The sequence below is a fragment of the Necator americanus genome, chromosome V (genome assembly GCF_031761385.1).
Source record: "Necator americanus strain Aroian chromosome V, whole genome shotgun sequence".
In the NCBI taxonomy this organism is placed as follows: domain Eukaryota; kingdom Metazoa; phylum Nematoda; class Chromadorea; order Rhabditida; family Ancylostomatidae; genus Necator; species Necator americanus.
The window spans coordinates 20,283,045-20,306,151 of record NC_087375.1 but is presented as its reverse complement, the minus strand read 5'-3'; the positions used below and the strand labels follow the sequence as shown (position 1 = coordinate 20,306,151).

The 23,107-nt window shown below is 42.7% G+C and overlaps 3 protein-coding genes across 5 annotated transcripts; all 3 read right to left on the bottom strand.

Annotated features, from left to right (window-relative positions):
* Positions 1-153: 153 nt before the first annotated feature.
* RB195_014544 (uncharacterized protein) lies at positions 154-14,335 on the bottom strand (the record flags this gene model as incomplete). 2 transcript variants are annotated; one of them, XM_064204858.1, is made up of 16 exons in its annotated part: positions 154-264; positions 869-1,004; positions 2,546-2,607; positions 4,407-4,472; positions 5,363-5,439; positions 5,519-5,660; positions 5,734-5,820; positions 5,871-5,948; positions 8,376-8,519; positions 8,614-8,693; positions 8,772-8,856; positions 11,798-12,271; positions 12,358-13,227; positions 13,785-13,904; positions 14,101-14,214; positions 14,264-14,335. In XM_064204858.1, 16 exons carry the CDS (start codon positions 14,333-14,335, stop codon positions 154-156), a joined length of 2,718 nt encoding a protein of 905 aa, XP_064060739.1. The 2 variants fall into 2 exon arrangements, with proteins under 2 accessions (XP_064060739.1, XP_064060740.1); XM_064204859.1 differs by lacking the exons at positions 2,546-2,607; positions 11,798-12,271; positions 12,358-13,227 and having other exon boundaries at positions 180-264; positions 869-926; positions 998-1,004.
* A 3,023-nt stretch (positions 14,336-17,358) lies between these two features.
* Positions 17,359-22,872, bottom strand: RB195_014542 (uncharacterized protein; the record flags this gene model as incomplete). 2 transcript variants are annotated; one of them, XM_064204856.1, is made up of 8 exons in its annotated part: positions 17,359-17,479; positions 17,559-17,631; positions 17,727-17,841; positions 17,989-18,078; positions 19,195-19,247; positions 19,317-19,468; positions 19,529-19,687; positions 22,625-22,872. In XM_064204856.1, the coding sequence occupies 8 exons, from the start codon at positions 22,870-22,872 to the stop codon at positions 17,359-17,361; spliced, it is 1,011 nt and encodes a 336-aa protein (XP_064060736.1). The 2 variants fall into 2 exon arrangements, with proteins under 2 accessions (XP_064060736.1, XP_064060738.1); XM_064204855.1 differs by lacking the exons at positions 19,195-19,247; positions 19,317-19,468; positions 19,529-19,687; positions 22,625-22,872 and having other exon boundaries at positions 17,989-18,042.
* On the bottom strand, positions 21,005-21,474 carry RB195_014543 (uncharacterized protein; the record flags this gene model as incomplete). The annotated part of the gene is made up of 3 exons (XM_064204857.1): positions 21,005-21,148; positions 21,273-21,382; positions 21,435-21,474. 3 exons carry the CDS (start codon positions 21,472-21,474, stop codon positions 21,005-21,007), a joined length of 294 nt encoding a protein of 97 aa, XP_064060737.1.
* Positions 22,873-23,107: the final 235 nt, after the last annotated feature.

Genomic DNA, 23,107 nt, shown 5'->3' with positions numbered 1-23,107 from the left:
CAACTACATGCGGCAACCTCCTTTCGTTGTTATTGATCTTTGATTGATTGGAGGCTATGTGAAATACTAGTACTTATTAGAGTCAATGCCTATTCATTTTGCACAGTGTTCTTCCAAAATTGTCGGTGTTTACATGTTAGATTATCGTTGCATTTATGCGTGGAAAATCAGTAAATCATTTATAAAATCATACTCGACCACATATGAAAAATGAAGCAGTGGAAGTGCAGCCTTGTCGAAGAGATCATTCCCACCGAAAATAATCTGTAATAGCGTTTTTTCCATTACTATTCCATTTTCTATTGAACGCGCCCATTCTAGACAGAAATAGTAGATTTCGGGCAAGTAGGAGAAGGAATGTTCACCTCTAAGGCACAATTTCAAAATCAAGTTAGGTAACTAAAAAAACTACATTTTCAGTGCTTGCATTCACATTTGTTTTACGTATAGAAACGTTGTTGAACACAAATCACCTATCCAATAGCTTTCTATTGAGGAACTGTTCCCGGTTCCATCGCATTATTGCAGACCTAACGGATCCCGCAAATAGTCTTTGGAAAATTTCTCAAGAAATCGATGAGATTCCTCTCATTTTGAAGTGATTGTATAATAGACTTCCTACCGCAAAATTAGCAACAATTACCAGCTCAAAGTCAATAATTCAACGATATTTCTGGTCAGAAGAATAAGAAAGAAAAACGGACTAATATTAAGGAAATAAAGATTGCGCATATTCCGCCAATTTTAGAAAAGTCGCTTCAAATTATGCTGCTTTCGTCACATCAAAATCAAAATGCATAAACATTAATAAGATGACATCATGTTTTCTGGAACATATAATTAGCTACCTTACCAGTACTTTCTTTACCTTGCGTCGTTCTTCACATACGATTGTGTGGATTCTCCACAAATTTCGGCCTTGGAATCTGCAGAGTCCTTGACAAGTGTTTAGCAAGTTCAGCCATTGAGTATCTATCGTTTGGATTTTCAGACCAACATCGAACCTAAGATTACCGAATCGAAAATTGTTCGACACATCCGACATTCCAACTTTTCGAAATAGGAAGCCTAGCTAAGAGTAAACCACTGCTAAGATTCACCACCGTCTTAGCAAAATGTCGCAAGGTGGCTCCCTGATCCATATAAGCTGGGCGACGACCTGTGGTGAAAGCTAGCCTGCGCAGAGATGCTTAGTTTGGGGAAAAGTCTTTCAACCACTCCAGCATATTCTCTGCCTCAGCACCCTGCACACTGGGCTCTGCCGTTTCAGACGTAGAACGGTACGCAGGACTCGCCATGGAGACTGTCTCACACTGGGTGCTTACAACGGGAGAACGGTTTCCACAGGCGCTGACCTGCATGCCCTTCTCGGAGTTGCAGGGCATAACAAATTTCACGTGATTGCTCTGCAGGAGACTAAGTGCAGAAGGAGCGACAAACGACAGATGAATGACAGTACACTCGTCATACGTGGGGAGAAGGTTCCGTCGCGAAATGTAGGAGTGTTGGTTTTGTTGAGCACCCATCTGGAGTCCATCTTGTTGATTCTCACGAGATCCTGTCACCTCGTCTGGACATTCCTTGCCTCCGCCCTCTGTTCCAAAAACCCATTAGTATCATCAACTGCTACTCACAAACATCAGCCGCTGATGAATCCGAATTGGATGCGTTTTACGAGGAACTGAAGGAAGTGATCCGCAACGAGAAGTCCTCCTACTCGCCATCGGGGACTTCAACGCAAAAATAGGGAGGTCTATAGAAGAGGAGTTTAGGGCCGAAAGGTTTTTACTAGGGGAGCGGAATGAAAACTGCAATCGTCTCGTTGGGCTGCTGTCTGCCGCTCTTTCATGGGAACTCTCTTTTCATGACAAAAGATCACCATCGATGGACATGGGAATCGCCCAATGGTGCGACTCGTGCGGAGATCGACAACATACTCACCAACCGAGGTGATGTTTACTCGACTTGTCTTGCACTTATCTGCTGTCTGTCTCCACTACTTGTCTCGGTAGTACCATCCTTTTGTAGTGGTTCTGATCACCGTCTCCTTCGTGCGGAAATACGACTTAGCCGCACGATAGAAAAGAACATCTGCTATAGGCAACAAAATAAAAAGAAAGAAAAAAAAAGAAAATAAGAAAAGAAGTCATGTACTACAGTTCCACACTTGAGGACTCCTTGCTCCAAGGTGACTGACACATCGAGGATAACCAAGAACACAAGAACAAGAACAAACTTGGATCGAATTTCGAAGACCACTAAGGAACTGTTGGAAAGAAGAAGGGCTTTGAGGTTTGGTTCGAATGCATTGCACATGGAGCGGTTAGTAGCAAACACTAGCTGCAGAAAAGCGTTGTAGGAGGGTCTTTTGAAACACAGGCAGAAGAAGATTCTAGAAGCAGCGCAAAGAAGAACAAGTCAAAAGAAGTACCGCAGGGGTCTCCGCGAATATAATATTCCGGTAGCAGCCTTGCTGAGCAAAGACGGGACTCGCACGTCTTCTCGTCATGAGATGGAAATCATTACGGAGAAGGTCTACTCGAACCTTTTCCGTTCATCAACTTCTGTGTCAAGCCCGATCATCCCCACTGGTGAAGCTCTGCCATTCTCAATTCAGAAAAACGACTCGCTATCAGAAGCATGAAACCTGCTACAGTCCCGGGCCTGATTTCACATCAGCAGACCTTCTTCGAGTTGATGGCCATCCACTTCATGTAATCTTAGCGGCGCACATGACTTCCTATCTTCAGTAAGAAAGGGTCCCTGACCAGTGGAAGATGTCGCGAACCGTTCCTATTTATAAAGAAGGTGACCGAGAGGACCTTAGGAACTACCGTCCGATGTACTTGCTGAGCGCGTTATACAAAGACCTCAAGGCTTCAGCTACTTGGACCCCATGCAGACAGTGTCGAGAGTCGTTGAGGTTTATCAGGAATATCGCCTTCCCTTTGTTCTAACCTTCGTCGACTATGAGAAAACGTTCGACAACATAGAAACTAATACGATACTGTCAGCACTGGTCGATCAAGATATGGACGCGTCGTATGAGAGGAGATTAGCCAATTGCTACAATCAATGCGTCACTAAGAAACAGGTTTTTCACCGCTCCCTCACCCTACCTGTTGAAAGGGGGTTCCACAAGGTGATTCTATATCGCCGAAGCTGTTCACGGCTGTATTGCAATGGATAATGAAATTACTTTCCTGGGAAGAAAGGGGCATACGTGTTGATGGAAGATTTCTCTCGAGCCTTCGTTTTGCGAACGACATCGTTCCCTTTTCGAGCGGTACCAATGAAGCAGAAACGTTGGTCAACGAACAAAGCATAGAAGGGGATAGGACTGCGAATAAACAGAAAGAAGACACAGTTTATGAAGAAAGAATACTGCGAGAGCGGAGGAGTACAACTTGAAGGCTCTCAAATCGTGGAAACTTCGTCATTCGTATACCTTGGACGTTCTGTGAATGGAAGACTACCTGAAGAAAGAACTGAATAGAAGGATAAGGCAGCATAGGCAGCATTCGCACCAGTCAGGGAAGCTACGGACCAACTGACAGACCAATATCTTCGTGCCCATCTGTTTGACCTGACAGTTCTTCCAGCGCTCTGTTACGTAGCGGAGACGTGGGCAGACACCGCTGCCACGCCTAGGAAGCTACTTACTATTCACAGCGCCCTTGAGAGATGTTGATGATCTTGATGATGATTGATGTCTTCAGAAGTTTAACCGCGACCCAGCGTAATATATATCGACAGCAAAGCATAGATGGGTCGGCCACATTATGAGAAGAATCTACGACAGATGAACTGAAAGAAAGCTAGAGTGGATCCCAAGAGATGCTAAACGCCCTCGAGGAAGACCGCCAACGAGATGGTGTGACATGTTTTCTACTCGGATGGAGCATCCTCAGCTGTTTGCTACTCGGAATGAGTCTCCTCGAGCCGTATCCAACTGAGAGCTCAGCTGGATACGGCTCGAGGACCTCGTCAACGTCACTCACGAAACTTGAGAACATCGTGGATGACAATGGCGATGGGACTAAACGAGTGAAAGAGATGCTGGAGGCCGCACGTCTGTCGAAAAGGACCATCTAAGTATCTGAGTATCTGAGTAAGTATTGGAATATTTTTGGTTTCAAGTCACACAGCTCTTTCGTTGTGAAAGATTAAAGCAAAGTGATTAATTGGAGACTATTGCTTCTTGGACAAATGAATTTTTCAATTTCAATTTCTTGAATAATGGACAAATAAAATTTAAATATGTTTCCCTGTCGAGGAGGCATCAAAATTGTGTTGATGACTTTTTTGAACACGTCGTCATGCAGCGTACGTCATAAACGCGCGCTGCAAGAAAGCAGACCTTCTATTGTTCGGGGTTCATGCTAAATCCGAAAGGAAAGGAGTACCTTTATATAGTTTTGAATGTCCGGGTGAACATTCGCAGGAAGTTCCATTCGATAACCTTCTTTGACCTGTAACTGGCCACTAAAAAATAGTGAAATTAAGTTAATATTGGAGTCCATTCATATAGAAACATCTAGTCAAGCTTAAGAACATGGATAAAAGATATAACAGATGGTGATCTCTCTTTGTTCGAAAGTCGTTCATCAAGCAAAACGTTTCCTAGTTGTAGTGATCAACAAGTTGCAAAAAAACAGACATGAACACTTCGAGACACAACCGTGAATTTCGTAATCTAATTCGCTGCTTCCGAATTCTCAGGAATAGACCAAGTATAAGATCTTGTACGCATTGGTGTTTAGGACAAAAAGAACCGAAGGAAAGAAGTAGATAACATTGGAACGACTGATATCACTTTCACCTTAGTCCATTATAACGCCTCTCTAATGCTTGAGGATCAAGCGTTCAGTAAAAAAGCTTTCTAATTGGCTTTTACCATGAGCTGTACATACTGTTCTTTTGGTGTATTCAGGACAACTAGATCAATGCGTGCTACCATTGTCTTGGGAAGATTTTTTCTCTTTTCTTTTGTTTCCATTACTTTTCCCTACTTTGTAACCTGATGGCTCTACCGTAACTAATTTCACCTTCAAATGATGTCTGATATTAGTGGTTACCGGTTGAACGGCACTCTTTGAGTCTAATCAAATTAACAAACAAAAAATTGAAGAAACAAATAAATACAAAATACAAACACAACATATAACATACAAATAAAAACGATTCAAAAAGATGGTTAAGGGACACAACATGAAATAACAGCGAGCGTTTCAATCACAGACTCAGCGCTATTTATGAAAAAAAGACTGAAGTATGATTTTCGCTTCATATATGCATATTTCACTAGCCTACCAAGAACCTCTCTCCTCAAAAATCGGTATCAGTAGTTTTCATAACTCACATTCTGATTAACTTCTGCGACTGTCATGCCGGGATAGGGCTCAATACCGTTATTGTAGATCTCCCAACACATTATACCTAGACACTTGCTCAACCATATTGGAATATATTATATTATACAGTATATATTTTCAATTATTAGATTCAGCCAACTCACCGTAACTAAACACATCTGTTTTCTGGGTGTATATAGCCATTTTCAGTGTTTCTGGGGCTAGCCATCGTATAGGTACTCTTTTGTGTGGATCCATTTGGTAAACCGTGCCTTCTCGCGTTAGTCCAAAGTCAGAAATTTTAACCTGCATTCTGTCAAATTTCAGTTGTGCATCAAATTGAGCGAAACCAGCACTTGAACCATTATTTAACAAAGACCTTGTGATCTCCGTACAGGCAATTCCGTGCAGCAATATCTCTGTGAAGGACGTTTTTGGCGTGGAGGTATTCTAGACCCCAAGCCGCCTCAAGAAAATTAGTAAACGGCTGTCTTGAAATGTTGAACTCAATCGCACCTGCAAGCACATCTCATTCTTTTTGTCCATAGGTTGTTCGGATTTTTGGAGATATGTGTCAAGTGCACCACAGTCCACCTTAAAACTTTTAGTAAAATAACGTAGGGAATGGAAATAATATCGTTTTATTTCTTGAAAGGGTAAAGGAATTAATGCAAAGGGAAAGAAGCAAAAAGCATTCATATCTGTAGGGATGTATCACCGCACCCACTTTACGACTTTTTCTTTTCGTCGACTGGAGTACGCCGAAGAAGCTCAGCAGATGACACGCCAGCTCTCTCGCCGGCCCCTTATTTATATTGCCTTGATCAGCAGCATTGAATTAAAAAGCACGCCTTTGGCCCAATTCTACCTCCACTTCTTTCAAACGCTTTTTGAGATCCTCTGAGGTCATCCTTGGGTTCCGTACCCTGCATCCAATCAGACTTCCCTTTTGGCTATAGAAGGGAATCTTCAGTAGCCGCAGCTGACTTTTTTTGCGTTGAGATATCATTTCATATGCGAAGATTCCAACCAACTATTTCTATCTTCTTAGATCTCCTTTCTTTGCCAAATATCTACAGATGCTTCAGCCGTACTCTACAATCCGATAGTAACACAATATTTCTTCTGTAGCTTCTGTATGTGTATTGAATAGATACTCACAGTCAAAATCGCACTTTCAAAAAGAAACTATTAATGTGACCTATTCCAGCAAAGTGGTGGCACGCAGAGGGGAAAAAACTAAATTATTCCGTGTATCCAACCGCCAATCCTTGAGAGTGAAAGTAGTAAGATAGTCAAAGCAACCCGCTCGCTGCTTTGTACAACTCAACTTACTTTAAACGATAATAAAGGTACAACTGAAGGAAGTAGAAACGAAGTCCGTTAGAGGAATGTCTTTATCACGTCTTTCTTAATACTAAGATATCAGAAAACAGGCAAATTTGCAGAAAGGCGAGAAAAGATGCTAGGGAAGCAGCGGATGTAGCGAAAACCTCGACTATTGATGACTTCTGTAAGACGCTCAACACGCACGTAGCAAACGCCACATCCATCATTTGGCAAGATCTCGTCGCTAGCAGACTGAAGATTTTGAAAAAACATCATATGGCGTCGGTAGAATAATGAAAGCCTTCGAATAGACCGAAGGAGAGAACTAAAGCGATGGCATGACCACCTCGAGAATCAGAAGATCTCAACAGAAGAGTCTTCCCATCCCTTAACTGAGTCGGTCCTGAAACAGATGAGAACGAGGAGGACACCAGCTCCAAACTATCTAGTAGCAGAACTGCTAAAGTCATGTGGTTGGCTAACTCCATTTTTGAAGTGAGTAATGGTAGAAAAAAAGCTTCCGTGGGCTGACAGCAAAGGAGACAGCGCCTATTCGGAAGAAGAATCAGAGGGCTCAGAAAACAGGCTGATTCGATGACCACCTCAAAGTATGGAAATATTTGGATGCGTAGTCGACCGTAGAATTCGACACACTGTTCATCTGCCCACCAACGTAGTTTAATCATCAACTGCGACACCTCCGACGCCATTCATGGTTCATGACTCCTGATGCAGAGGGTGTGTTGAAGGCAGAAACCGCTGCATCTTTCATTCTTCGATTTGGAGAAAGCACTCGACTGGATTACGCATAAAGACATTTGATACGCTTCACACTAGTATGCTCTCCCAGAAGAGTCGAACTAGCTGAGCGCAAAAGCCCTTCCCTGACCCACGAAACAGAGTATAAGCTATCGCGGTACATTGGCATAATTCCCCATGTTCACCAGTTTGCGTCAAATACGATCAAAAGTCAAAAGTCGGGCAGTCTCGCTCTTTAATCCCCAGTTGTGAAGGCTCTGCTTGGCTGATGTGGCGATCGAGTGCTGGTGTGCTCTGCGACAAGTGGATGCCTAATTTCCTAAAGGACGTGAAACATCGCTTCAAAGGTATAAAAATAATGATGCTCCGATATACGATACTCCTCCGTTCACATCCGCAAGGGCGACATCAGGCTGAGATTTGGCATGGTTTATATGGCCGAAAGGATACGTAAATATTGCCCCCATAATACACTCAGGTCCTGCAGGCACTCCTGAACAAGACGGACGAAACAGTGTTGGCTTGACCCGATTTACTGACATGAAGCTAGCTAATCAAGCATTTTGCTGGTGGAATGGCACGCAGCTCAGATCAATCTAACTTGAAAAGCGGACTTCGAAGATGGCGAACGTTGAAGAATAAGAAGAAGACATGTGCGCCGCGAGCAAGAAGCTGTGGCCTCAGTGAAAGGACTTACACAGTGAAGATAGTAGGCTATTAGAACTGGGGGCTAGGACTAGGATTAAAATGAAACGAAAGGTCCTATGCTAACGAAGCACTAGCTGGGAGTAGCTTCCCACCATCAAGAAAATTTTGAACAGCAAAGTTATGAGAAATATGTCAGAGAAATCTCTGACTGTGAAGTAGATGTCCTCGATCTTAATGAATAAGACGAGTAATGACAGAGAAGAAATGATGTAGGACCAGGCATACCAATTCCATAATCACCATTAGAGGTTCTTGGCCAGCAGCAACACCATAAAATTTAACAATGTTTGGGTGATCAAAGTGCCTCATGAGACGGGCTTCGTGCATTATTTCCTTGATCTGCTCTTTTGTCAAAACTTCAAGTTTAGCCTAAACAAAATGAACTCGGAATAAAGGATAACAGTAGATAGTGAAACGTTCACCCCTGTTTGAAAAAAGGAGAATTGAATTTTCCATAATGTACCAGTTTAACTGCGACTGTAACCTTGGAGCCTGATTTCAACTTTAATTTGCCCATGTGTACTTCGCCAAAAGCACCCTCTCCTAAAAAGCAAAATTTTAATATACATCGAACAAATCATTATAGTTTTTCTCCAAATTTCCACAAAGCAGAGTTTTCACCTAATTTTTTAGTCAACTCAACATCATCATGTGAGAGCTCCCAACTTTGTCGTACAATTGGATTCATGAGCATGACTTCTTGAGCCTTAATAAAAGGAAGTTAGTAGTAGGAGTGAAATAGAAAGGGTTTTGAATGAGTTGGAATTCGCAAAGTCCCAAAACATATTTTGAAAACAACTTTTACTTATTTGAAGTGTATTGCTATGAAGAACGTCTGCAAACATAACATAGTCGTTAAATTTTTAAATGAATTCGAATGCGCAAGATAATAAGTTTCAAGGAGAAGCCGTGTGTACAAGTCTGACTGTTCCCTCCATGTGGTGACCAGATTTCCACTAAACGCAATTAGCATCTGAGAGTATTCCTCGGGAGTTTACGAGCTATACAAGCTATACGAACCAGTGTTATAAAAGTGCACCAAATAATGAAAAACGAGCTGTGGTTCAGCTCACTGTCAAATTCATTACTTTGCAGGACGATGCAGGAGGATAACAAGGATTCTTTAGCACCAAATATTCACACGTTGAACTAGCGGTCTCTGCCTCTTGGCACAATTACGACAACCTAGAGGAGTGTGTATCAACACCGTCAGGACACGCCTGTTTACGATTGTTGGGACTAAATCTCCTAATAGTAATTGTTGATGCACCCACAGAAGCTGCTGAAGACTTATACAGTGACGAAAATACAAAGCCACAGAGCTGCGATTGTCGTAATTGATGCAAAGATGGGCTTGAGTAAGAGTCCGATGTGCTCTGTGTCACTAAGGGAAGCAAATCCCAGACAACGGAAATAGTCTGGTGGATATTTGCAAGCAGGCGCACCTCGTCATTGCATCTACGTTTGAAAAGAGTCACCAACGCCACAGGCTAACGTGGGAGTAGACAACCCAGAAGGGCAGCTCGAGCCAAATATGTCAACTATCAAACTTTAGCTCGATTTCGTTTTCGGGAAGAGCTTTGTCGGAAATGGCTCAGTTCTCCGCAGCTTAACGGCTCCAAAAAAAGAATTGTGAAGATCCATCAGCCGTAGCTTGACTTTGTAGGTGAAAAGTGTGAAATGCAGAAAAGAATTCCCCATCGGTTGTCGACTAATACTGGTTAATGGACCAAGAAGAAATTGCATCACCGACATCTCTTCTACTGAACGTATTGAGGGAGTTGCAAAGAAAAACGAACGAACGGTGCTGTATTTGACAACCACATTAATGACTACCTCAGCCAGGAGAAGCGTCACAAAAAGAAGCAAAAGAAGATCTTGAGAACGTATGGCTGCCAGGAGTAGTTTGAAGAGACGCAGCAAGGCGAGAACTCGAGGAAAGGCTATATTCAACAAGCAGACGCCGTAGGTCTATGAACTCGTGCAAGTTCAACGACCGGCATACATCACAATCAGGGAAGAACCCCCGACCGAGTTGTAACTTTTTGTGAGTATTTAGGAAGATGGAATGGGAAATCTAACGAAGAATTAGTGTAAACATGCCAAAATCTCTCTTTCCGTCTATGATTCGTGAGGTGACAAGGATTATCTATTCAGTATAGATTAAACTGACTCGTTGGAACACGCTGTCTTAAGACTTTTCCGCAAGAAGTTATCCGTCACGGAACAAAAGGATTACCGAAGAAGCACTTCCTGTGTGGAACGAACAAGCTTTCGGAATTGTTGTTCTTCTTGAACCGGCCTACTAAAGATCGCAAAGAAATAAACCCTCGGTTTTTGTCGATCAACGATCAACGGTCGAAGCGTAGCAGCGGTATTAGAAGAAATTGGAGCTAGTTTTTCACGATGTTGAGGTCACTTTCAAGGCTCCTTTCGAGGGCCACTTTTCTACACGAATCACGCCGATATGATTCCGGTAAAGTTCGTACGCTCAATTTACGACATAAATAGAAAAACAGCCGCTGTGGTTCAAAGACCGGCTGAATGGTCTTCAGCGTTTGAAGTGGAGACTAGAGGGCGATCCTTTTTCTCCAGCTCTCCCGTGCATGGAACAGTCGAACAGTGTTTCTTTGATGTCGTTTTAGCATCAGCTATATGTCCCTTTGTCGATCTTGTATACGCCAACAATTTAATAATGTTGGTTTCAAGCAGCGCAAAGTTGCAACATGTTTTCACCCTCATACCGAAACTAGCTGCAGCCTACGACTACTCCGCCTCGATAAGTGCAAGCAGATGTGGGTCTTCTCGAGACCCTCAACGACAGCCAGGACGGACGAGGAGCCTATTAAACTCAAGGATGAGTTCTTTATTTATTTTTTATTCAGGCTACATGCTGAGAAATGATGGCAGTAACGAGAGGTATTCAGAAACGTTTTGCTGGAGACAGTTCAGCATTTAACATCTTAACCAAGTGCCTGTGGATTGCCCCGATTATCAACGAAGTCTTCTATGAATCTACCTATCATTTATTCGCCTTATCGTGATGTACTAGTAGGAGGGTGTAGTAGGAAAATTGGGAAGTAGGAAAATTGCGTAAAAAGTGGCTTTAGGGTGTGCCGCAATGAGTGGCATACCCTAAAGCCACTTTTTACGCAGAAGTAAATATGCTGTATCAGTTGATGACATGTGAAAAAAAACCGAAAAATTTGGCCGGCCATAGGTGGCATGGGACATGGTGGCAGGAAACCGTCATTGGTTGTTCGTCACATTATAAGGAGACCGAAGACCTCATAATCAGATGTTACGAGGCCTACTTGTAACCATAAGATGCGCCCACACTCAAACTTCGTAACTAGGATTTTACCTTGTAGAATTTTTATTTATGAATCTGATGACGACGGTAGATGGATCACAGCAGGTCAGTCGCAAGGAAATTAGGACTTCCCCAAGAGGCGAATAGAGGGCTAGTTGCGGACCAGAAAGTGTGTGTGCCCTGAACGAAAGGTGGATTCGAAAGAATGACTCCGTGCTTCTGCTGTTCCGAGACTGAGCCGTAACGCCCTTGTATCCCGCACCCCCGTCCATGTTGCTGCTGCTTCTTCTTCTTCTTCTTCCTAGCGTTTGTCCCGCACTGTCGCGGGGTTCACCTTTCTGCTTCTTGTCTTCCATTTGGTTCTATCCATTGCATCAGCCGTACATAAACGCGCATCTATCATATCCAGCTCCACACGATCTAACCAGCGAATCTTTGGCCTCCCACGCGGCCTCACTCCTGAAACGTCGAGCTTCAGAGCGGTTTTGGCAACAGAGTCTTCCTCTCGCCGCAAGACGTGACCAAACCATCTCAGCCGCACCTCCTTCATCTTCTCAGTTATCGGGGCGACGCCCAAGATGGAGCGTACAGTGTCGTTGGATACTTTCTCTTTTAGCGTTACACCTATCGTAAATTCCAACATCCGCATCTCCATAGCGTGCAACACTCTTTCCAAGGCTTTCGTCGTCGACCAGCATTCGCATCCGTAAAGGGCAACCAATCGCACAACCGTCCTGTAGATCTTTGACTTCAGTCGAACAGGGACTTTCTTGTCGCACAGTACGCCTGCTGCCATTTTCCACTTCATCTATGCCGCATTAACGCATGCTCGACCTTCTTGATCAATGTCGCCTGTAGATGTCATTTAGATCCAAGGTACTTGAAACAGTTCACCTTGTTTAATTCGGTGCCATCGACACAAATTGAACCATCCTCTATCCTTGGTCCGCACTCCGCACTGTACTCAGTTTTTGATGTGTTGGGGCGCAATCCATATGGCTGCAGCCGATCCTTCCAAGACTGTGCTTGTTTCTGAAGATCGTCTCGAGACTCCGACGCGAGCATGACATCGTTGGCAAAGAGTAGAGTCCACGGATGCTGCTTCTGGATTTCCTTCGTTATCGTGTCCATGCACAGTATGAACAGCAGGGGTGAGAGGGATGAACCTTGATGAACCCCTACTTGTCCAGGAAATGGCCTGCGTGTTCCGACAGCGCATCGTACAACGCTGGTAGGCTTCGCATAAAGCAGCTTTGTCCACCGCACATATTCTTCTGGTACTCTATGCGACCTCATGGACATGCATAACAGCTCATGTGGGACTTCTCGAGATCGAGAAAAGCAAGATGCACACTGCGGTTCTTCTCTCGATGTTTCTCCAGAAGAATGCGGACAGCATGGATGGCATTTATAGTGCTGCAGTCCTTCACAAAACCGCACTGATTGAGTGAAACGCTGACAATTTTCCTCAGAAAGAACACGCTCAAAAACCTTCATCGTATGGCACAGCAGTCGTATAGGCATGTACGAAGTGCAGTCAGCAATGTCTCCTTTTCCTCTCCAGACAGGCACGGTCACGGACGTCTGGAGTCCGTCCTTCTGCAACGATCTTGTTAAATAGAGTTGCGAACCACATGGACCTTCGATCTCCTGCTTGCGATCAAATAACTGAGGTGCAAGGGAGGCAGTTTGGAGTTGCCTCCAACAACTAACCTCCATTTGTCTGTTCGGGAGAACGTCCGTCGTTCCGCAAGACCCGTTAGACTAAAAGCATGTAACTTGATCGTAGGTTTCAAAATTTCAGAACGACCGTAATAGAATAGTCTCTTGGTATTGGAGGAAACCATGGTACAGTAGCGCGAGGAAGGAGAGGGTTGCAGGAGCCATATAAGCTGCCGAAACAGAAAAAGACTGAGATGACGATCTGAACTCACAAGCTACTTTTACATGGATTGGGAGCGGCCATTGAAGATCTGATGATGCAAACTAGAAAGATTTAGGTCGGCGTCATTCGGCGGCCGGGTCCGGCCGAGACAAGGCAACGCCGCCCATTGAACCCCGCATATAACACTGGAGACAAACTGTTTATAAGAACACTCTGCAGTAGAGGAGTTGGAGTGTCTTCATCATCACTACTAGAGCAATGGACATAGACTATTTTCAAACGGCTCACGACCCGAATCTTCTGTTTACGGACGAGAAGACGTGGATCAACACCAGTTTCGACTATCTCAGTCGTTTACGCTCCATCATCAAACAACGAAAAAGAAGAAGTCGAAGCTGCTTTGGAACACAGTGGTACTTGATAGAAGTAGCTTTACCTTCGTTAGAGAATCCTTCTTTTTTAGGTGATATTCTACCATCGAGGTAACTGATTCAAAAGCGTATTTCTCAATCATGACCTTTCCAGACGGCAAAACGGTGATCACAAAATGTTTTATCTGAAAATCGAAGTATGTGCAATGATTCTTAAAGTGGATATCACATTTTCAATAATTTCCTTAAGAACTTGTACACCTTGGCGGGCCACACAATGAAAAGGCTACAGTGGACAAGAAGGTAGTTGTATAATATTCATTTTAATCGTTGAGATCTTCGTAGCAGAACCATCTACCGAAGAAGAGATCTGACACTTACACCTTCATCTTCTAGCTCTTGTTTAACCATTACGGAAAGTACGAGTGCGCGAGGCTTCCCAGCAACAGGTTCAGTAGTTCTTACTAGGAAATCTCCATTGTTCCTTAGCATCATCTAGAAACTTGTTCTGCAGTTGGGTGGTATTGTAGTTTGGCAGGGTTACCTTGATATCTTCTCGTGGAAGCAGACCATGATACCACAATTCGCCGGCGAGCTGCTTGTCAACCACGGCCATTACAGACGACCTCGCCTGTGGTGCAGCTAACTATGAATGGAACTGACTCTCGTTTCTCATCAACAGTCATGCGTCTTCTGTTATCGTTGCAGATGTGCTTCATTTCTATCAGCAATGAATTTGATGTTTGAGTCCACCAGCTTTTTGAGTAATAAACTCGATCAGAAGTCACTTTTTCGTCAATCCACTTCGATTCTGCTACAACATGTGTAGCAACCGAAGCGAATCATCAAATAATCTCAAGGGGTACGTACAATAAAAATAGCCCTCGAAATTCTCAGCTGGAGTCTTGGACGTAGAAGATAAGCTTAGGGTTGGATGTTTGAGATATTTTGATTCGAAACGACAACAGGGCGTTTTGACCAGAATTTTGACCATACAACGCAACTGTTCTCTTATGCTCTCAGTAGCGTTGAGCAGAAAAAACCAATGAATAGCCTGCTAAGAGGACCGGAAAGGGCACACAGAAGAACACTTTAACGTAATTCGAAGAAACTAAAGCGGTTCCCAAGCCGTTTTTACGAGGACTAGGGAGAGATGAGAGGAAACGCCGCATATCCCGCAATCTACATTCCATCTCTAGCTTTTCTAGCGGGGTCCCTCACCACGGTATCTATGGGACTACTAGCTAGACCATTCCATGCCTGCTGTTCTGCAGGAGGCAATATTCATTGCAATTCCTCTTCTTGGTTCAAGCGCTACATGTAGCCTTCTAAATAAGTGAACATAACTGGGAAGTAAATTGTTCTGCTCTATTCTCAGCAGACCTTAGTCTTTCAGACTACAATCTCTACCGATCGCAGGTGAATTAGTTCGCAGGAAAAATGAGAGGGTAAAAATGCTGCTTTGTCGCCCATCAATCATTTATCGGAATCAATCCTTTTTTCTCATTTCTTCTTAGGCGGGCGGACGACAGTTAGTTCCACCTACCCTGTTGCAAATACGAAAACACCTTAAGCAGCATACAACGAAATTGACGACGTTAAGATATCTCCGAGAAAAGATCTTTTCGTGAAGGTTTTTGCGTTATATTTCGTTCTTCTCAACGTTATATTTCTATGAGGCACCTTATAAAGCACCACCTCTAAATACGCGCCGTGAATGAGTGCGAGCGGACAAAAGGTAGCTATATAAAACCAACGGATAGGCCGCTGACCACACCAGCGCGTTAATAAGGTCACTCATAAGAAAATTCTATCGACAAGGCAGTGAAGCATGCCCATCTTCAAGATAATTAAAGGGAATTGTGCGTGATCGCTCTCACATTCTTTATCTACAGCCCCAACCCTATTTCCTCGGGTACCGACCTAAACATCGCGAACTAGAGTAAGGAGCGTGTTTAACTTACGGGTATGCTACCCGTAAGTTAAACACGCTAGTTTCTAGTTTTAAAGCAAAACATAAACTGATCTTATATCAGCTGATAAGTGGTATTAGTAGTAGAGCTGGAAAGAGGATTCGTTTCTGGTGCTATAGTGAACTGGAAAATTGTAGTTGCAGTGGGCTAAATTTACCTATTTACCTGGAAGGAAGGATGAAGTTTAAGCTTGAAAAGTCGACTATTACTTGGGTGGTTGTGTAAATTCTCATCACTTTTCCTACAAGCCGAAAATGCGCTGAGAGTTTCTTCAATTAAGTGTACACATTTGCATAGCAGCCTTCACCTTTGCACCTCCGTGTAAAGTCGTCAACAAGTCTTCTTGCCTGTCGCAAAAGTAAATTCTTGTGGAAACCCGTAAAAGGAGATGGACCTGAACTTACTACGACACCCTTAAACATCTGAAATTGAGGGCAAATATAAGTAAATCATGGTCATTTGTCGTTGAATAGAATAACCATCCCAAAAAAGCTGTGCAAATAGTGGGACATGAGAAGAATGCTCTATTACGACGTATCGCAACCTGATGAAACCGCAAGTGCTAAGACTGCAAGAATCGTTTGCTCGCTGTGAGCGGAAAGATTGAACGGTCGTGTAGTTGTCATGTCGTTTATTGGTCGAGAACACAACAGGTACATCTGCACGACAATGCTAGGCCGCATTCCTCTTTGCCGTAAATAATCAACGATCTTCCACTTGGGCTTGGAAGTTCTTTCAGATCGTTCGGATTATCCTTTGCTTAGAAGGGTGCATATCACGAAAGTGACGACATTGGCGTCTCTGTGGAACATACTCCACAACCCTTGCTCTATATTGTAACTCAGGAACACCAACATCGTCAATTGAGATGATGCCCTTAAATCCCTGCAGCACATCATTTTCGGTCCGTGGTTTGCAGAAACTTCCATCGCCAACTTCACTGATATTAATTTCAATAAATATAATACAAAATATAATTTTAATTCTCTTCAAATTTTAATTCCAAGAAATGAGAAATGAGAAACGTTGCAAACATACGCACACGTCTAACATTTTAAAATTCCTATTATTTTTACATAGGAGCAGCCCTAGAACTCCAGGGAAAAGCTTTCAGACTCGCGATTGATGTTGCACTTTCCTCTGGGTCGAGCTCACGTTTTCGCATACTCTTGCAGTGTGCAACTGACTTCCCCAAGAATACTAAACCGCAAATGGATTACGAACTTTGTTTTCGCATTGATTTCGAGAACTATTTAAGTATTGGAGTTTGTCGTCGTCTGCGGGTGTTATTCTATGATTGCATTTTAGTGTAGATCCGATGAGAAAAACCGAGACTGTTGGTTTAGATCCAACAAGTATTGCCATTCATTTTAAAATATCGCAATATCAAGTAGAAATGATTTTCAATTGTATCATTATCAGGATTATCACGTTATGCTGGTACAAAATTTTCTATTAGCGGTGGTGATTGCGCGCAAACCGTCGAAAAAAATTGAGGCACAAATTTTCAAAGGGGTGAGTGCAGTGATGTCCAGTTTTGTGGACAGTGTTGTGTAATATTTAGTCAAAACAAAAAAAAAGAAAACATCAGAATTCATTCAACGTTCCCGATCGAAAACTTCATTGAAACGAAAAACATGCGGGAGCAACCATTTTATTATGGCGTCTACTTGCTTGCTGTATCGTTTAACATCAGTGCACCCATAGTCAATGCTGTAGCAAGACTTGCTAATGACAAAAGTGAGAATACGATGCACAGAACTTTGTAACACGGATGTCCTCGTTTCCTATAAATGGGTTGCAGCTATTCAGTAATGCATCAGATGACTGTTCTGTGAAAACTAGCAAGTATGGAGAGAAACTTGCTTGAAATGAGCCGTCTTCTTTTTCTTTCCTTTTTTTCCTTTCTTGTCTTTCTTTTTGCCGCTAGAAGTTCCTTCTAAATTTTTACATCTCTTATCATTTCAAATCAGCAAAATATCTTTTGAAATCTCTCATGATTCCTGCAATAAAAATTGTCGCAGGCGGAGATACCTCCTCCAGCCGATGTCCCTCCACCTTCAGCACCACTGGCCCCTCCCATCTGACTGCCGGCGCCAGTACCGTCTAGTTCCTTCTTTTCATCCTTGTCATCAGCTCCTTCTTGATTCTGCAAGATAAGTGAAGTTGGTAAGATAAATATTACAATCACTGCCAAAGTATCTTTTTGCATCAGCAAGGTTACTTTTTCATACATGAACCATTCTGAAAGAAAATATGATTAAGAAAAACACAAGCATCCATGAAAGTCTGCTACCGGAGGTGGAGCTCCATCTGGTGGTGGTGCACCCGCTCCCGACGCTTGTGACATGGGGGAAGACCGCTTTAGTAGACTGGCGAATAGTAACTAAAGCATACCATGATTTTTCGAATTCATTCATTCTTATCTTCAATGTTATGAGAGCGGCCAACTTGAAATTCGACGTTGCTTCGAATTTAGCTGTTAATTTCGACATTCTACTCGAAAAGGGGAACCAATCATCCTTCAATAGTGTCGTTATGGTTTTCCTGTGCCGAATCAGATGTGATAGCAGCAATGTACGAGTGTACTCACAGGTTCGGAATATGGAACCTCACTAGGGGATTCTCTTGGAGTAGTTTTTACCATTTCCGGTGAGAACTCCATTCTTTATCACGGCTACAAGGTTAGATAGATAAGAACTAAGATCTTGTTTTATTCGGTTCCCTCATGTATTCTGCTTGGAAGCAGAAACATATAGACGTACTCTCATGTAATATTTATGGTTTAGTGGAAAAGAAGACGTTGTGTAGAATGTTCGCGATCGGATCTCAATGTTAGTAGCCGGATGTCAGTAAATAAAATTTGCAACATTATAATTTAAATTTTTCCTTCGCTTTTGAAATTGTTTGTTACATTGGTTTGGTTACTTGGTTCAAGGCGATTTTTTTACTTGCTTTTACTGTTTATGAGCAAGCAACAACATAACAACGATGTGTGATAATAAACATATAACACTGAGGACCATTCAGTGCAGACACTGAATCCCTTAAAGTGACAAGTGCTAGCAATCATCGGAATTCACTTAGTAATCAGTCCTCTTTCGAACATAGATCAAGCGACTTCAAGCGAAGAACAATTCATTAAATTATTACTGTCCATTTACTGCACTTGCTCGCCAAATAAGAGCAGGATGATCGTATTTTTGGATGTGTGCGTGGATTACTTTCATCTAACAGCGAGATAGTGTTGCGTAAGTGTCGCTATAGAAATCACAAGAAGCTTCCATACTTCTTGAACATCTGAGCTTGGTTGAGTTCTGGTATGTGTGTATGTATGTATGTGCATACTTTGTGTCGAATTAATGAAAGATTCACTTAAATGCTTTTGGAAGAAGCAGAAGACAATATTTCTCGATCACATAAAACGGGGCAAAGGTATACCAAATAACACATAATCATAGTAATAGATTCGCACAAGCATTTTTGTAATCCTCTCGCTTACGTGGAATTGTTGTTCGACCACTGTGCGTATTTCTGATGATGTAGTATTTAATTCTGAAATTTCTTTGTTAACTTTTTACATTAGCGTCAAGCTGACTGAAAAAAAGATGTGGGAATCCGTGCCTGCTATGTTAGTAATTACGTGATCAGCGATTTCTTGTCCAACTCCTGCCCTATGCAAAAATTTCTCAACTTGCTGCGATAGTTTCCTTTTGTAGCCGTGGGAGTACTTTACGATGGTGTAATTTGCGAAATCTACAGGGAAGTTGCAAAACCTATACATAAAAAAGCAAGAACTTCGGTGTAATGATTGCCACAACTAAACAAAAATTTACCACGATGCAGGAGCAAAATGACTGACGAGGTTGTCCTCATAATCGAGAGAGAGTGAGATGCTCGTTCTGTTTAGGATATTGTGCAGCTTGCTGAGGAAACAGAAGATATTCAAGGAACCAATGCAGCCAAGACAATTTTTTGGGTTCTCCTCATCGTCACTGAAAGAAAGTTCCTGGTTTTATCTGACATACCAGTTACATTGCTTGCACTGTCAATGATGATGAGATTAAGAGTGCTGTATTCCATTTACATCAGATCCGACTGGGCTGAAAATATTTCGAAGTAGTAGACTTATCATTTATGTAATGCTTCCTGAAGGGTGATAATATCACTGACTTCTTGGTACCCATCATATTCATATTTCACATACAAATGAATTTAACTAATAACAAGTTTCAGGAACGGTTTGATAATTCTATTCTACAGACCACTATTGAAGCGAAGAAAAAAAAACAAAACTGAACACCTATGAATTTCTCGCATTAGAATCATTTATACTCATGACTTCAGCTGCTACTTAAAGTATGAGTAAGTGCATGGAACGACTGGTGAGTGCAAAGAGACAAACCTCTGCCGAAGATGCAACGCATTAGGGCGACATGATACGTTCTGCTTTGCCTTTACATGGTGAACAGGTGCAACTCGGCTCAAATGCGCCGTGATCCCACTTCGAAACAAAGTTATTCTCAGTTATGGAAGAAACGTATGGTAATGTTGCGTTCATCTCGCGATGAAATTCGATATCGCGTTCGTATCGTAGAGGAAGTATAGTTGGGTTGGAACCGAACTACAGCAATAAATGGTGGTAGAAGGGGTCCTCACTTGATCCTGACCGCTACGCTCCTCCTCACCGCTTCGAGCGCAAACGCAGCTGCACCGTGCTTCGTTTTTTTGTTTTTACTCTGCGATATATTTGTGCAGTGCTCTCCGTATCATCAACTCTACAACATTCCTAGAAATAATGTGTACGATGTGGATTGAAACGCTTCGTCAATCATTGCCTGTAGCAACCACAGGATCGCTTTTGGTGCGCGTTTAACTTCTTTCCTCCAGTATTCCCTGGGGTTATCCCACTTAGCCTCGCGATTGCCCACCTGTCATCCTTAGTGAGCTTGACCGATGACGTAATTACTCAGTTATGCACCCAAATTCTGTTCTAGTTAAGAAATCATTTCTTGGTCGTTGGATGTTATGTTAGGGCCTACTACAGATACTCCTTTGCAAACTGCGAATGGATTTTCCAGACAGATGGCATTGATAGATAGTGTGCCAGATATTATTGTTAGTGTTGTATTATTGTTCTTCTAGCGCTGACCTGGTGCACATATCGATATACGTTGTAATGAACCGAGAAAGAGGATTCTCGACCAAAACCATCCTTTTAACATTCTCAAGTGCTGCAGAACTTGTAGTCATGGCAGCATCACAGGATCTGTTTCATAAAAGTAACACAATTTTTGAGAAGAACGAGTATTTCAACTTGTTATTTGCTCTTTTGCTGACGATATGTTGTCTTGACGAAAATCCTCTTGATTATTCAGATGACGGAACAAATCGCATTGCAATAATGGCAGGACTCCTCGTATTTGGCAAGCGGCGATAGAATGCTCAGCTGATATCTAGAAAAAATTCTTTTGTTAGTTAGCCAAGAATTCAACCATTGGAAGCTTTACTACCATTATAAACGCAAGCGTAAACACATATGTAAGAAACTTAGACATAGAGAACATTCAAGAAACTCACTAGGTGGTGCTGTTCTAGGGGAATGAACGGCTTAATCAGATACTCTTTGTAGAATGGAGTCGTGTCCACTTTGTCCTTCAATATCCGACCCGCAACGTCAGTGGGCTCGGCTACAATTTTAATTATTTTTTCTTTTCCTGAATGGAAGATTTTCAGTCTTACCTTCAATTTCAAAGCTGAGCGAAGGAAGTCGGGCAAACATATTTGAGTTGAAGAGAAAGTGCTGAGCAAATGCGCAGATAACGCCAATGAAGATGCATTTCCAAGAGCTTCTCTATAACTTCATAATTACGTGGAATTCTTCTCCGACATTTATACTATTGAGTGCCGAAACACAGGATTTGAATTTTGCTCCAATTTCTTTCTTTTCTATTAGTCTTTATTTCCAACTTGCCTGGAAAAACCGTGCATCGTCGCCGCCTATTCCTTCTTGAAGATCGAGGCATAGTACAACTGTTATGAATTTTTTCAATGAAATGGGGAACACTAAAGCGCCTTCCGCAGATTTTTTTCCGTTCCTTCATGACATTTCGCATCCATTGGATTCGTCAGAATGTCTTTCAACGAGCTCGCGCTCAAATTTCAGATATAATAACTGCACGCTCAACAACTTTTTTTTTTCAAAGTTTGCAATAAGACCAGATTAACTCCATCAGCATCATCCCAGGACTTAAATGCTCTTAATCAAAGACTTAAGTTAACTCCCATCTACTTTCTACCTTTTATCGCTTCATTTTAATCTTCTTCAAATTTATATAAAAGGTTAGGTCTATTAGGTGGCAAACAGATACCTCTGTCATCTTTGTATCTTCGAGATACGCCTTCAGGTACAATGCATGACTGCAGGACTTTAGTTGCACCTCGTCAGGCATTGAATGCCAATTTCGCTTAGCTAAATGTGCAGAAAGAAAGGCGAAAAAAGCGGGGAAATATAGATTGACACCCAACAGTTTGCCACTTCTTTAACTTTTTTTGAAACATCTCTTGTATTTCCAGAGATGGACAGGTGGTTTCCATCTAACAATTCAAAGCAGAATGATAAACACTCCCTCCAACATTTATCAACGGCATTTCACTTGTGTAAACTTCTTGGGCAACCTCACCTAAATTTTCAAACAACTTCTATCATCAGGCACTATCCTTATTTGTTCGCTTCACAAAGCGCATCGTAAGACCAGCAGACCCGGCGCAAAGGGTACGGTGTGGGCGGGGCGTCAGCAAGAAGTGGCAATGCGCAGCCATCGGGCTGCTGTAGTGATTATGGTCCTTCCAGGAGTTGCGGGATACAATTAATTATGAGAACTACTCGTTAGAGTCCTGAATACGCGGTGGCACATCATCACCTTGATCACCTTGACTCCCGTTGATCTTCGAACTGGTCGAGCGGGCGCCAGTAATTCTTCCATTTGTCCCGATCGCGTGCCAGAGTAGCCCAGTGGTTCCTCCTTTCGCGTGGGACACGAAGAGCATCATATTTTTCTTTCAGGGACTTCGTGAAGAAATCTGACCATCGGGTCGGCGGTCTTCCTGTAGTGCGCTTAATATCGCGGGGAACCCAGTCGCTCACGGCTCTGGTCCAACGGTTGTCATCAAAGCGCATCAGTGTCCGGCCCACCTTATTTTACTTTCCTTGGCAAACGCGGCGGCGTCTCTAATCTTCGATCGCTGACGTAGGAGGGAACTTCGAATCCCGTCCCTCACTTGCGTGAAACGGGATACTCCTAGCATCACTCTCTCAATTGCGCGTTCAATGACGCTCACCGCGTTTTCTTACTGCTTGCGAAATGCCCAGGTTTCCGAAGCATAGGTCAAAGCAGGAAGTACGGTGGTGTTGA